Raw genomic sequence first — 14,234 nt, forward strand, 5'->3', positions numbered from 1 at the left:
AGGGAGGCAACTATGTGCTCAGACAGTCTGTCAATGACCCACCTTTTTTTCTCTCTCCGTTTTCTTTTTTCCTTTTATAAATGTATTTATTGCAAGTTGAAAAAAACGAAAAGGTCAAGTTAGTGCTGCTGCTGTTCCAAAAAAGGTCACGAGGTCAGAGTTGAAAGTTCTAAGTTCAAATTGAATCCGACCCTCCTCCCAGAAGGTCTCCAGGTAGTAAGGGAGCAGGGCTGCCCATTCTGTGTGGATCCTCTACACTTGGGACCCCCCACAAGCTTGAAGAATAGTTTGGGGGCCCCCACAACGAAGCGCCTGTGAGATCACCCCCACTGCTGCCGCCGCCGCCACCACTGCTCCACTGCCCAAGCCCTGTTGACCCACCAAAGAGATTCAAAGCAGGTCCAACTGGATCTGTCTGGTTCTGTCCTGTCTCCAGGGATTGCCAGCCTGCTGTGGGTGCACTTGGGGTTGCTGCAGGTGTAGGGGGCTGAGCTTGTGCCAGAAAGCGACTAACCTCTTCATCTGTGGCAAACTCAGCCAGGATGGTAGTGTTTCCCAACACACACCTAGAAGACAAGATAGATGGAAGAAAAAAAAAAAAATTACAGCCAGAAGGTAAGGGCAAGGGATTCAGAAGGCATGGAAACAACACTATGAGATGCCCAAACAAAAGGAGATACAGCTTGCCACAACAGAGCGAGCACAGAAAACTTTAGCTGTTCTCGACAGTGAAACTGACTCAGAGCACAAGAAGTTCCATTTTACAAGAGGGCAAAAAAAACCCAAAGCAAACTAACCAACCCCACCCAAACATTCAGTTGTTATACCTGCAACAAAACCTTTCTAAATTTAAACTAAGGTCCTCAACATTAACACCAAGAGCAATAAAACTGCCCATACAGCGTAGCTAACATGCTAAATGCACATATGCCACCTTTCAAACAAAACAGAAGAAGAACAGGTTAAAAGCCTGTGAAATTCAGGGTAGGATTAGTACAGTTGAAAAGTTTTCACTGAGTTTAAGGAATTACACCACTTCTCTCCTCCCCAAGACTTTTGCCTCAAAACCTCCCACATTTTCAAGACATACCAGAGCCACAATCAGTTCCAAAAGCTTAAGAACAGGAAACCTAACATCTGCAGCTTTTCAAGTAAGCTATTTCAGGTATCTCAAAAGTACCTCAAAACTATAGCAGACTCCCACACATTTGGGTTACGCATGTAAGAATGATTTTAATCTGAAACAATTCACAAGCTTTTATAAAATGGCCAAAATTGTACAGTAAGGTGCATACTGGTCACAATTCCATCCTATTTGCACCTTCTTAGTTCTGTATGTGCCAGTTTGTGCCAGCAATTAAAGTAACACAACAGAAGGCATCTTTGTTTCTCTTCTTCCTCTGCTGATGAAAGAAAGATTCCCTTCCAACCATGATACTTGAAACGAGTTTCCAAAGCATATCACTGGACAGATGTTTCGTGTACATAATGACTAATGTAGTAACAAAGAACAGGCATGGGGATTGCTTACATGTGCAGTGCAGTCTGGGCCTTGGCCGCCTCCTGTTTGGTATTATATCGGATAAGGGCGGTGCCCTGGGTCAGGTTCAGATGGAATGTCAGCAGTGGGCCATGCTGCATGCAGATCGTTCTCAAGGTTGACCCATCGATCTGAGGAAGAACAGTCAGGATAAAACAGATGTTTGTAACTATTTCTCCAAATAAACTTCAATCCTAACTTCGTCTCAGTAATTAAAAGATAATCTGCTCTCAGAAAGGAAAATGGGTGAAAGCAGTGGGGAGTAAGCAAAGGTGACAGGATTTAATTTTCAAACAGAACCAGTATGCCTTGACTTCTCACAATTACAATGACTTTGCTTTATGGAATAATCCGACTTCTCTTTCCTGCTCACTTGTAGCTTGAGTCCAGTTTTCGCTGCCTCACTGAGTTTCTTACATTGTCACTATCCTTATGTTGGCAGGTTTTCCAGTAATTATATACAACTTGTACTTCTCACCATCTTTAGCAATCAGGATTTATACCAAAGGAACCAGAATTTGTTAGTCTCCAGCACTCTGATTTCAGTAGAATTTAGATCAACCAGTATTTAAAAGTTCTTCGCAAAACTGGAAATATCACCTCTACAATGAGGGGTTTTTAAAATTTATTTTGGTGCTTTTTTGTCTTGTGGTTTATGAAACAGTAAGTCACAGAAACAGTCAGTGATCTTTCCGCTAAACCCAGCAATATTCATTCCTCCTGAACTAATGTTTTTACAGCAGTTGTTGCCTACATTCCTTCTGCAGCAGTAACAGCTTGTTGCTTACCTCCAGTAACTGCTGTTCTCCAAGGTGTTCTGTACAGACAGATTCCATTCCTGGTATGCCAGAGGAACATGCACACACGAATGGGATCCATATGTGCAGATACTTAAGGAAGTGCTACTTTCTTCCTTCTCCCTTTCCCCCCTATTATATAACACAACCTCAAATAAGGGAAAAGGAAGTTGTATGTGGGTACAAATATGGACAAAGTTAAAACAGAGAAACTTGAAATGAAGATACTGTCCCTGAATCCACCTTAATCTTTACTCTTCCTTCTCTCTAGTGTACTGACCCACAATGAATAGAGGATTTGTTATGGAAGAGACTATTATAATCTGCTTCTTTCTCTTTTCTATGAACTTAAATGCCTCCAAAATACATTCTTCTTCCATTAAATGATTCCTAAAGCAGTATTAAACTACCTTGCACAAGGGAGACTTAGAACTGCGCCTCTTCATGACACCACTGCTGTTTCCTTCACATCAAGGAAAACAGTGTTTTCTATGAAAGGAGCACAGTTTGCCATTTTGGGTGATCTGAAGGAGACCCTTAGTTTTTCCTTTCATATTGATGCTTTCTTAGACTGTAGTAGAAGCATGGTAAATTATCCTGCTACGTCTAGACCTCAGGGCGCTGCTGATAATCATATAGGCTTTTTCTAAGCCTTGTGTACAGACCAATTGGGATTGCTGAAACCAGGATCTCCACAGAACTCATTTTGAATGGAAGCAAGTCTGAGAATACTTGCAGGAATAACCTAACTAGACTGTTTTTGGCAGGAGTGCTGGAAACATTCTGTGGTTTCACTATGGAAACACCAAAGTAAAAACTGGCAGTTACACCAGCTTTCTTATTGACAACATCCCAAAGAACAGTATCTTTAACAGCTGTAAACCATTCCACATTATGGTCATGCAACTTAATCCTCACTTCTAAGAAAAATCTTTCTGTTCCAATAATTTTTTTTGAAACTCTAGGTAATGAAAGGTTATGATGGTCACGTAGAAAAAAAATGAACATCTTAAGTTAGCTGAAGAGATTACAATAGAAAAACCAGTCAGACTGCAGCCCAGTTCAGTAGAAACACATATTGCATATGCTGACAAATCTGATTTTGTTAGATTTTATTCAAAGAGAAACAACTGAAGAATACAGAAATCTGTATCTCGGTAAAGCAAACAAGTTCCCAGAGACAACAACTGAAAATACCTGTGGAGTGAGATTGTGAAGAACCAGCCAGTAGCTAGGACGAACTGAGCCACCATCACTCCAAGTAGATGCTGCAAATTAGAAGACAGAGGAATCAAGACAGATTTGATACAAAGAAAACCATTTTTCTTTACGGTCAGGTCTTTCAATCTCAGACAAATTCAGCATTATCAGCCCTGCTAATAAATGAAAGCCTAATCTTCAGTCCTGAAAACAAAAACACATCTTTCCTCACATTTCACGTCAAGATTCATTTTTTACTAGACTTTATCTTCGAGGAATTTCCCACCCACAGAAAGCATCTCATCTTGAAAGGCCCCATGCAGTAGGTATTCCCTCTTGGCAGCTCCCAGCCCTCTTCACTTATCCCCTGCAGCAGGACCTGGGATCCCACATACCACCCCTGCGCAACCCCCACCCCAATTACTGACAGTAAATTTCCATTTCAAGAAGGAACTTTTTTTGTCCTTTTACCAGACAACTGCAACTTTCTTTCCTCCAAACCATTAGTGCTGTAAAACGTACACTCCTCAGGTCTGATCAATGGTGCTATCAGTTGATTCTTCTCACCAGAGGCAAGCCTTGAGTCCTGTGCCCCCCAGCCCCTGACCGATCGGGATGCTGTGCTGTTCCATGGAGATGATGGTTTGGGGTTGGTCAGGCCAGGAGGCGGGCGGGGCAGCCCTGTAGTGTTCCTTGAGGAAATATGGTTTTTCCACATCTTGTTGGAGAGATGAGTGGGATTGTGTCCTATGGGATCTGGGGACCATGTTGATTTGTAATCACTGAATTTTGCTAGAAGATTAAATAAATTGTACGTATTAGAGAAACTTAAGAGATTCAACTAGCCTTTAACTGTACTATCACTGTAAACCCTTTGACTGCATTTATATCGGAAACAAGCACAAAGCACAGAACCATACAACAGTTAATTTACCATACCAAAAAAAGCCATGCTACATGTAAGTTAATCTTTGCTTATTTTATATATACTGACAAAAAAAAATCCCTAGATCATTTATGATAATGTAACCAGTTGCAGTATGTTCAATCATTAGTAACATGGACAGCAACTTTTATGCCCACACTACATTTCATTTGAGAATTTCTTACAACTTTGGGCACTACTGACCTTTAAATGAATCTGCACCTTCTTCACGCCATAAACTTGTAGAGAACTGAAATGAATATTTACCACTCTTGGTCTACTAATCTAATGCTACCTCCTAAAGATGTCCTCCTATAAGATCAAAGCTTTCTCATGAATCACAAATTTCATACAGAGTTCACACAACAGTAACACGTAAAGAAGGCCACTCAGCTGTGTGACAGCTGGATTTTTAAACAATCTTGATAGTGCATATTCATTTTTTTACTAGAAAGCACTACCAAATGCCTATTAGGAGAAGTTAAGACCAATAGTGGATATCCTAACACATTTCAATAACCCTTTATATAAAGTCCAATAAAAATTAACACACTCCCCAAAACATCACTATCGGTAATGAGTATTTGGGAGCTCTTCCTAAACTGGTTTTCCTTAAGAAGGTAGACCGCAAATTCTCCCACACCTTCCGACACCAAGGGACATTTATCAAACCAAAACCAAACCAAAAGTCAAAATTGCTCAAGTAATTTCTTTTCTCCTTGTTCTGTAATGAGAACCAGCGAACATAGACAAGGCAATCTGCAGGAAAAGGCACTTGTGTCGTGAATTATCTTAATCATGAATTATCTTAATCAGAACTCAGGTGCATGTGTGTGCAAATATATGTATTAAGCTCTATTCACTAACAAAAGGTAGTAAATTACTTATTTGAAACAAAGGGTAAAAATCCACATTTACAATATAACAGGGTGTCACAAAATAATACATTTGGGAATCAAGACCGTAAAGCTTTCAGCAAGTAAAAGCGTGCTTCATTTTACAGTTGGATCAGTATATTTCCACAACACAGTAACTGTAAACAGCAAGCAGGTTTCAAGCACTAACCTATGAAACTGTATTAAAGTGCTTAAAAACCTGCTTTCACTAGACTCAGTTTGTTTTAGAGATATGTGAATTCTAAATCCCTAATTCAGATGACCCGCTTTCTGGCTGTAAAATGCTAGTGTGTAGTTTTACAAGATGAGCAGAAGATGGTATGTGTGCCAGGCAGTGGTCTAGTTTCCTCAATTCAACTATGACTTCAATCATTTTTTATCTCTTGGGTCTTTCTTATGTACTAGATAAAAACTAAGCAGAGGTAAGAAGCTGATACACGTCATTCCTTTCCCCAGGCTATGAAAGAGAAATCTTTTATGTCATTGGAATGCTGCATACACAGATACTGCTTCAAACCAACGTCAGCCCACAAACTGGCAGCAGGAACACTGTTTTTCTCGAGGGCTAAATAGGATTTTCAACATGTTTTGTGAAGATGCTGAGATAACATATGAACACAGCTTTTATTCAGTAAGATGCAAAACCCATGAAGTTTGGGCCAGATGCAGCTCTCAGCTATATTCATAATTTCTGCTATTTACACACAATTCTTCAGTTTTAAGTAGTTGTCAAGACAATGAAGTCTCAAGAGAAAACTCTGGCATTTGTAAGAAGTTCAAAATCCAAATGGTTTGTCTGGAGCAAGTATTTTCAGCATGCTCCTCAGAAGTATGTGCAGAGACCATTTTTCACAGAAAAGCTTTGGAGACCTTCTTACCAAGGATCTGAGGCAGATACCTAAATTACTATTTACAGGCCAACTATTAAAAGCCAGAGGACTAAAAGCCCCCTCTCTCTTCAGGTTTCAGGGAATGATGAGTGCTATAAAAGGTGAGGCAAAAACATCCCCTTCACAGGACTCCAGTACTCTAAAGTTAAAATGAATAAAATCACTTACCTTATTACTCTAATTCCTTAACTCATACATACAGGAGCAGGTAAGTTTAAAAAATTACGACAGTCCCCCAACCCCTTACACATGTCAACAGATTGTGCATGTGTTTTTTTTTAATTTCCTTTTGCATTTGCTGCTCACTGCTACCCTATTATTTAATTTGCATAATTAAGAATTTTGTATCGGGGTGGGAGGAAGGGCAAAGGATCTTAGTCTAGTTTTTAAAGCAACTACAACAGAGTATTTTATCATCAGGAGGAAAACTATCTGATCAGCCAACTCAAATCTTGATTTCCAAGCTTCCTCAGAAATCACTGAAAGACTAAATATTCAAAGTCGAACAAGAACGAAGAACTAGTGAATAAGTGGAAAATGCTTTGTCCAGGTAAGTTTTGGAGCCTGCATACCTGAAGTGCTATGAACGTTGGTGAAGGAATTGTCAGAGGCACTGTAGGGCCAGGCACCAGGTGAAGGCAGCGAGGTGTTGAGGGAAGAATTAGACCCTATCAAAGGGAAAAGGAGAGAGAAAGAGAAGAGTAGGCCAATTTCATAGAGTTTCCGTAATATTGTTAAACCTCAAGAGAGCCATGATTTGTACCAATGCCAAGCTTTCATGTGATACACAGCTACGGTGCAAAGGCACACAGGCTTCCTTCTTAGTCAAATGCAATACTGCTACCCTGTTATGGCAGGAACATCAGAATATTCTCGAGTATCAGGATGACTTAAATAATCACATACCAGTTGTTCACTGTTTTACCTGTGGTGTTGTCCCGCAGAAGTTGGTGGTCAGTATCTACAATGGGAGATGTGGCTGTCCCCCCCAGCACACTTCCGGGGGTCACATAGGGGTCAGATTCAGGGTCAATGTTTTGTATACCTTTCCATGGCACTCCTGGTTGGAATTCTGGAACAGGAGGAAAAAAGGAATTAGATGCAAACAGGGCAATGCCATTTATTGGAAGTAACTGTTGAAGCTACTTAGGAGGTTAAATAACTGTCTTCTACACTGCTCCTCAGAAAGGTAAGACTTTTCTTAATTAAAATCTGTTTCACATTCCTTTTTCACAGCACAATCTCTAGTGTCTGAATACAAGTCTACAGTACAAAAAAGTGGTGCAAGTGCACATGGTATTCCTTTGACTATTTCTGTTTTACTACATTCAGATGAGGCTTCAATAGTTTCACCCTTCCTTAACACATTATATATGTATTTTTAATATAGATAAGATTACATTATATAAGATTAGATTCTGCACACATACTTTGTGCGTGTGCAGAAGCCTTTCTCAAGGAAAGGCTACCTACCGTAAGAGTTTGTAAACACAACATTTGACACTTTACACTGCAGGTACACGCACACACACTTTATACATTACCTATCAATACTGAGGTAATGCTAAGGTGAGATGCCTTGTGGTAAAAGCAATGTATATACTCATTGACGTTCTTCATGCTTCACAATGAGATGGAATATACTTATCATGCTTTAGTTTCCTTTCAACTATAGCTCCAGGCATGCCAGATTTTTAAGAGAAGAGGATGAGTTATATAAAGGATGAACATAAACTCCAGTTACTGTAGGAAAGAACAGTAACTTGGTTCCTTCTCCGAGTTTCTTCCTTCAACTAATAAAGTGCTGTGGTCAATTTTGGAAGCAGTGATAAGAAAGTAACACGGCCAAACACAAAAATGTGTAAAGAAGCTTCAGATACCATGTGACAATTTGGGTAACTGTGTAAAGAGTGCCAAGGTGGCAGATTCACCCCTTGTAGATACAAGTCCAGGATATAGAATGATACCTTTATTTCAACATGAAGTTCTGAAATAATTAATGACAGAATATTTGAATGTAATTAAAAATCCATGATTAAAAGTGGGATCCAATATGTGCTCTCTGGAATGAAACCACGTAGGGTGAACCTGGCACGGAAGGGTTCATTTCAGTCACCTTTGTAATGAAGCAGCATAGTCAAGACTATGACTTTCACAGACATATACAGAAGAAAATGTGATACTATTGGTTCAAACAATTGGCATAGGAAGGACAGTATTAGATTGTGATAATGCACTGGCAGGAGAATCTCAGAGAAGACATAAGAAATGCCCCACTGGGTCAGAGCTGCGGTCCATCTAGCCCAGTATTCTGCTAACAGTTGTAGAAAAGATACCATTTAGGGATAGAATACAAACCTGGCCACTATCTGTAGGCTACTGCCCTCACACTCTCCCAGCATCCATAGTCCTTCTATCTAGGATGTCAGGAATACCCTCTTACCTACTAGCACCTGCTTGTGAAACTATTTTTCCATCAGTTTATCCAATCACTGTTTCAACTGGCTAGTACCATCTGCCTCCAGAAGCTTTAAAAGCAACACATTCCAGAAGTTCACCACTCCCGACAGAAAAAAAAAAAAAAGGTCTCATCTATTTAAAATTTATATCCTCTTAAGTCTAGTGGTTGCACCATGGTTCTAGTGTTGCAGGATTTGCAGAATTACAATTCTGCATTTATCTAGTCCGCTGTCTTCATAATTTTGTATATCTCAGTCACATCTCCCAACCTTCAGTAATTCAACAAAATAATCTAGGATACCAGGTATCAACATTTCTAACAGTATGAGCAATCAGCACTGCATCAAGGAAGGAATCTGTTCAGCTACTGCCAAAATACTGCAATCCCCTAACAAACAGGACCACCTTACGCTTAAGGAACAAGCAATGCTGCTCTTTGATCTAATCACAAGACCTTCTCTGTTCTGAGATAAAGAATCCATGAACCCAGGTTAGGACCTGGAAATTAGAACTTGTTTAAAAAAAAAAAAAAAAAGGGTAAGTCCAAATCTTGCCTTTGTAAAGATTTCTGTAAATTGGTGAGACTGAAAATTAAGTGCATAATGAACTCTCATCAAAAAGTTAAGGAATATTCAAACAAGGCTCCAAAGATGAGGTGTATTGTATATAAACACATTCATTCATCAATATAATCCTGGTCTGGAGAAGAGTTTTCCTTGACCTTCAGTGTACTGACAAATTTCCAAACTATCCTTTGGGACTGACAGTTATTCTCATGCACATTCACCAACTCTCCCTACAGACATGCTCTTTTATTTCTAGATTAAGTAAAGAAAACATGAAGTGCACTTCTCCATTGATACTTGAAAGGTCCTCCCAAAAAGTTCAAAGATAAGATTATTAGGAAAACCATGACAGACACATTGAGGCCAGTTTGCCTGAAGTATATGACTGAACTGCTCCTGAATGGGAAAATTACAGTCTAGTATTACCTAGGTATGTAAGTCTGTGTGACATAACCAAAAGATATAGTTCTCACCAATGCAGCAAAACTTGCTCTCACCTCCAGCTGTGATATCAGTTTGATTGGGCACCACTTCATTTATCTTTGTGCTGAACAATACTGCTCTCTTGAACGGCAGAATTTCTGCAGCAGATGGCATTTAGGAGGAAAACGTGAAAGGTGTAGTCAGGGTGAATGCTGAGTGACCACTGTATTCATTCAAAGGAAAAATGCACCCATTTCAAGAGGTTCTCTCTTGTAAACTCGTTTTCGTTAACAACTTACTTTCCAACACTAGGAAGAAAAATTGTATCTCCATGCCAGGAACTGACACTGGGCCTCATCTACAAGCTTGCAGAGAAAAAGGACCTACAGTGTAAAATCATTTTGGGTCTTTATTCTTGATTTCAGCTAGTTTTCCTTCTCGAGGAAGCCAATAAGCTAGAGAGGCTATGAGATAGCTTAAGTGGCTGATGGTTATGGGTCAATAACACTTGTCCCAATAGTCGATGGACCTCGTAAGAGAGGGCTAGCAATACAGCAATAATTGCATAAAAGCCACATGCCAAAACCCATGATCTGTTACGTGACATCTGCAATCACAGCCATGGGCTACTCATTTACATAAGAAATTAGGGATGGTACTGATGTAGTGTGAGAGTTTATGTTCAGGATTCGTGAACTCCAGCTATCCTCTCACAGTGGTGAGGCAGTCAGCAACAGCAAAAATTTTACTTATGACTGACAGTGGGACTGCAGGTATCACTAAGGAAGCTCTAGGATATCAACGAGGGGCAAAGAGTAGCTATTCAGCTTCTTGCTTGTGTAACAGCCTTCTGGTACCAAGAATCTTGCCAGAGCCAGTGGCTGCTCCAAAACTTTGCAACATGGCAGAGCTGATCCTCACATCCCTCTCCTAACACTCCAAGCAGTACTGTGTTTCTCAGTATTATATAGGGGAATGGTGACTAAAGAAACAAGTTCAGCAACAATGAGTCTACGAAAGGACCTGAAAAATTAAATTTTGAGGGTTTCTGGCATTATGACAGTAACTCCAGCCCAAGAATCTCAGTACTGAACAACCAGGCTGATAGAAATGTAATGCAAATACACCTCTACAGAGAGCAGCCAGTGGTATGAAACGTGGGTGTGCAGAGGTTCTTGAGGTAACCAATTCTATAACTCTGTTAGCTCATCAGAAAACATTTTCTTGCCAGAGTTGGACACTGAGGCGTTCCCACATAAAAAACTTTAACTAGTAGGTTTCCTGTAGTTGTATCTGTCACACAGATTCCTAGGCTTTCTGATGCAAGGTCTGTGCTACTGGTTTGCCCAAGAGATGTATGTGCACCTTTACTTTTTTGTGCTTGAGTGGATACACAGCAGAGGATTTGCAGTTAGGAATGTTTTCCTGGAATGTTAAGAGTCTTCCAGGCAGAGAAAAAGCACAGCACCCACTATTTTCTGAACAGCACTAGTGATTAATCCATGCAACTTCAAGGACACCACTCTGTGTTTAATGATTGATTTATACAGAAAATAATGTGAGTGTTATTTTTCCTAGATATTTGAGTTTTCTAGCAGAAAGATAAAATTCTGCCAGTGAAATTCTAGATGACTTAAAGAACGTGCTACTGCCTGTAATCCAAAAAGCAAGAAAATTCTACTCAAGCCACAAGATTGCTGAGCAGTACTGAAACATGGCAACACTCTTCCATCCTTTACGCGACATGAGCAAAGGTGAACCAGAACAGGATAGCACACACATTGTATACATACTGTACCAATACTGCTGGCAAAAGAAACACTGTGGTCCACAGTGGATCATATTTGCAAACAATTGCCAGAAGAAAAGTTCATGCTACATAAAATACAAAAGGTCAAGACAAGAAAATCCTGTTCCCACCATCACAAAAAACAAGCTTTCGCATCTTTTGCTTTCTAATTCCATGCTATCAATCAGAATTTTTACACCCTGTGTCAGCCTAACACAACACAAATGAGGACTCAATACAAGAGGAGGGAGTTGGTATCGTGTATTCTATGAACAAGCATTCTCATGAAAATTTCTGTAAGTGTAAAGTCACCAAACTACAGAAGAGTTGAGTTCAGCTAACAAAAACCAAATACTATTCCGGCAATTCGGCAGCTAGTTCATATTTAGCCCAGCAATTTTTTTTACTGGAAATTCAAAATTTATGTTCTAATTTAATGTGGAAGAAATTTAAAAAATGAGATAGGCCAAGCAAATATTTTCCTTGCAGTGGTTATTTAAAAAGTATGATGAGGAAAGGTCCCAGCACACCTACTCTAAAGGTAGGACATCACCCCTGCCCTTATGTAATACCTGGAGGCCAGCTGGCGTTGCTGGATTTGCTTCCAATCTTGTTCGTTGGTGGAGATTTGGCAGGTAACCAACTATCACCAGCAGGGCCTGCATGGCCACCTAGTGGGTCGCCCTGAATTATGTCAAACTGGTTGTAGGGCGATCCTCCGCGAGCCTTTCCAGGGGGCACTATTGCACCTGAAGCATTAAAAAGATACATTTACACTCAGGAAAGGTTGGGGTCTTTATGAGTATGGAATACTAAAATCAAAAATATTTAAGATGCGTACTGGTGAGGTAAGATATTAACTAACTTGAAGCATAGGTTCATCTGAGCTATTTCACCTCTGGCAAGATGATACTGCAAGGGCATTCCCAAAATAACCAGTCCCCTTCTCACCATTTTTGTGCATATTGGCATCTTGTGAAGCCACAGAGGGCAGCCCTTCCATCATAGTCCACTGCTTAAAGCGGGATTCTGTTCCAGCCTCTTTCTTCCCCTCCCACCATGCCATAATCCATGCCACTTGAGCCAAAGCCTGTGAAACAAACAAACAAAACTCCATTGTCATTCACTCTTTTTGGTTTAAATATTGTTCAAACAGGGAGTCATTGTGCTCATAACAAAGGTGGGGGGGAAAAAAAAAAAATCAACAGTAGGAAATGAAATGTTCAAGAGGCAACTTCCAAATAAGCTTGTTAGGTCAGTATGCCACCAAGATAGGCTTTGTTACTAGGTTTGTCTTCTTCCCACGTAATGAAAAATAATGCAATTTGATCACGAGTTGACACTTGTTGTAACCTTCACTCTAGTGCTTATACATAAACTACTCACTTCTCAACACAGACATAACTGGCTAATATGGTAATGCAATTACCGTATTAATACAGTAACTATAGGCAATGCACCAAATCTCCTTCCACAGAGCACTTACCTGAACCGTATCCAGGTATTTGCCCTTTGGTCTGTAAATCTGAGAGACCCACATTCAAAGGATTGGGTACCATGCTGTCTAAATGTGGCTTCGGCCCAACAGGGTGGGATGGTGAATGCTTCATGCCAGGCTGCCTCTGCTGCTGCTGCTGGAGGGCGCTCACCATACGAGCAATCTGCAAATGAAAGAAAAAAATGGGGATGATATATCCTTACTGTAACACAGAATTCCAGTAAACATGAAGAAACAGTGACTTGAAAGAGATCCAAAGGACCTTGCTCTCTGAAAAGTGCAATCTGAAGAGTGCAAACTGAAGAGAGCAGATGACATTACTAAAGCCAGTGCCGTCTTTGCTGCAGACTGCATTTTCCCAGCATGCTTTATACTTCTTGTGATTGACAAAAACAGTGCCACACCTGTTGCTCCTGCTGTTGTCGCACAGCTTGAGATAACTTCCTCTGGCTCTGTAACAGCTGCTGCTGCTGCTGCTGCTGAAGGAGGAGCTGACATGCCTACAAGATAAGTGGGTGTGGAAAGGGTGGAAATACAGAGCTCATCAAGCAAAATATAATTGCTAGGAGCTAGTCACTAGCAAATGAGCAAATGCTTTGCTCAGAACTTAGGTAAACCGTTTCTCATTCTACACACTCAAATAAAACGACAATGAATGCGTTAGAAGAATACTATAGCCTTCATTTGTTTCTAATTTAACATCATGCAACAGCATTACTAGTACCTGCTTTATTACCATCACTATGACTACAAGTCTGAAGAAAACTTCATTAAAAATCAACAAACAACTGCTTTCTGTATAAAGACATTGTTTAGAATCATTACTAACCCACTGCAACATTCACAATAATTACACAGGCCTGTTTAGTTTATCTGCTGCCCTCTAACAGGGCTGTATTTTCCTGTACAACAAAGAGGGAATACTTGTACAAACGTAACACAAGATCAGTAGAACAAAACAGAATTAGAACAAACATAAAAAGAAAACTCTTTCAGCAGACAATCTGTAAACAGTATGTCTCGCAAGATTACTAGCTACTTACTAATTGAAACTGGGGAATCTGTGGAAGCTGGCTCAGCATGGCAATCTGTTGTGGAGAAAGCTGGGGGCCCATATTGAAAAGACCAGGATTCAAGCCACTGTTGGGAAACTGTTTGAGCATGGAGGCCGAAACCTGCATGGAAACCAGTTACATATCCTCAAGAAATGCACTGCTATGAGAAAAGATGATGAAGTATTTCTATAAAGG

At 40.2% G+C, this 14,234-nt stretch overlaps 1 protein-coding gene across 1 annotated transcript in view; it reads right to left on the reverse strand.

The window, feature by feature from the left end:
• Positions 1–7: 7 nt before the first annotated feature.
• TNRC6B (trinucleotide repeat containing 6B) overlaps positions 8–14,234 on the reverse strand; it is a 46,380-nt gene continuing 32,153 nt past the window's right edge. The window contains exons 11-22 of the mRNA XM_009577477.1: positions 14,028–14,159; positions 13,389–13,484; positions 12,973–13,147; positions 12,550–12,576; positions 12,438–12,515; positions 12,059–12,235; positions 7,174–7,320; positions 6,821–6,916; positions 4,009–4,329; positions 3,535–3,605; positions 1,532–1,671; positions 8–566 (exon numbers count right to left, since the gene is read on the reverse strand). Coding sequence (XP_009575772.1) covers positions 176–566; positions 1,532–1,671; positions 3,535–3,605; positions 4,009–4,329; positions 6,821–6,916; positions 7,174–7,320; positions 12,059–12,235; positions 12,438–12,515; positions 12,550–12,576; positions 12,973–13,147; positions 13,389–13,484; positions 14,028–14,159 — 1,851 coding nt within the window. The 3' untranslated portion in view covers positions 8–175. The remainder of the gene's footprint in view (positions 567–1,531; positions 1,672–3,534; positions 3,606–4,008; positions 4,330–6,820; positions 6,917–7,173; positions 7,321–12,058; positions 12,236–12,437; positions 12,516–12,549; positions 12,577–12,972; positions 13,148–13,388; positions 13,485–14,027; positions 14,160–14,234) is intronic.

The sequence above is a fragment of the Fulmarus glacialis genome, unplaced genomic scaffold (genome assembly GCF_000690835.1).
Source record: "Fulmarus glacialis isolate BGI_N327 unplaced genomic scaffold, ASM69083v1 scaffold13005, whole genome shotgun sequence".
NCBI lineage: Eukaryota > Metazoa > Chordata > Aves > Procellariiformes > Procellariidae > Fulmarus > Fulmarus glacialis.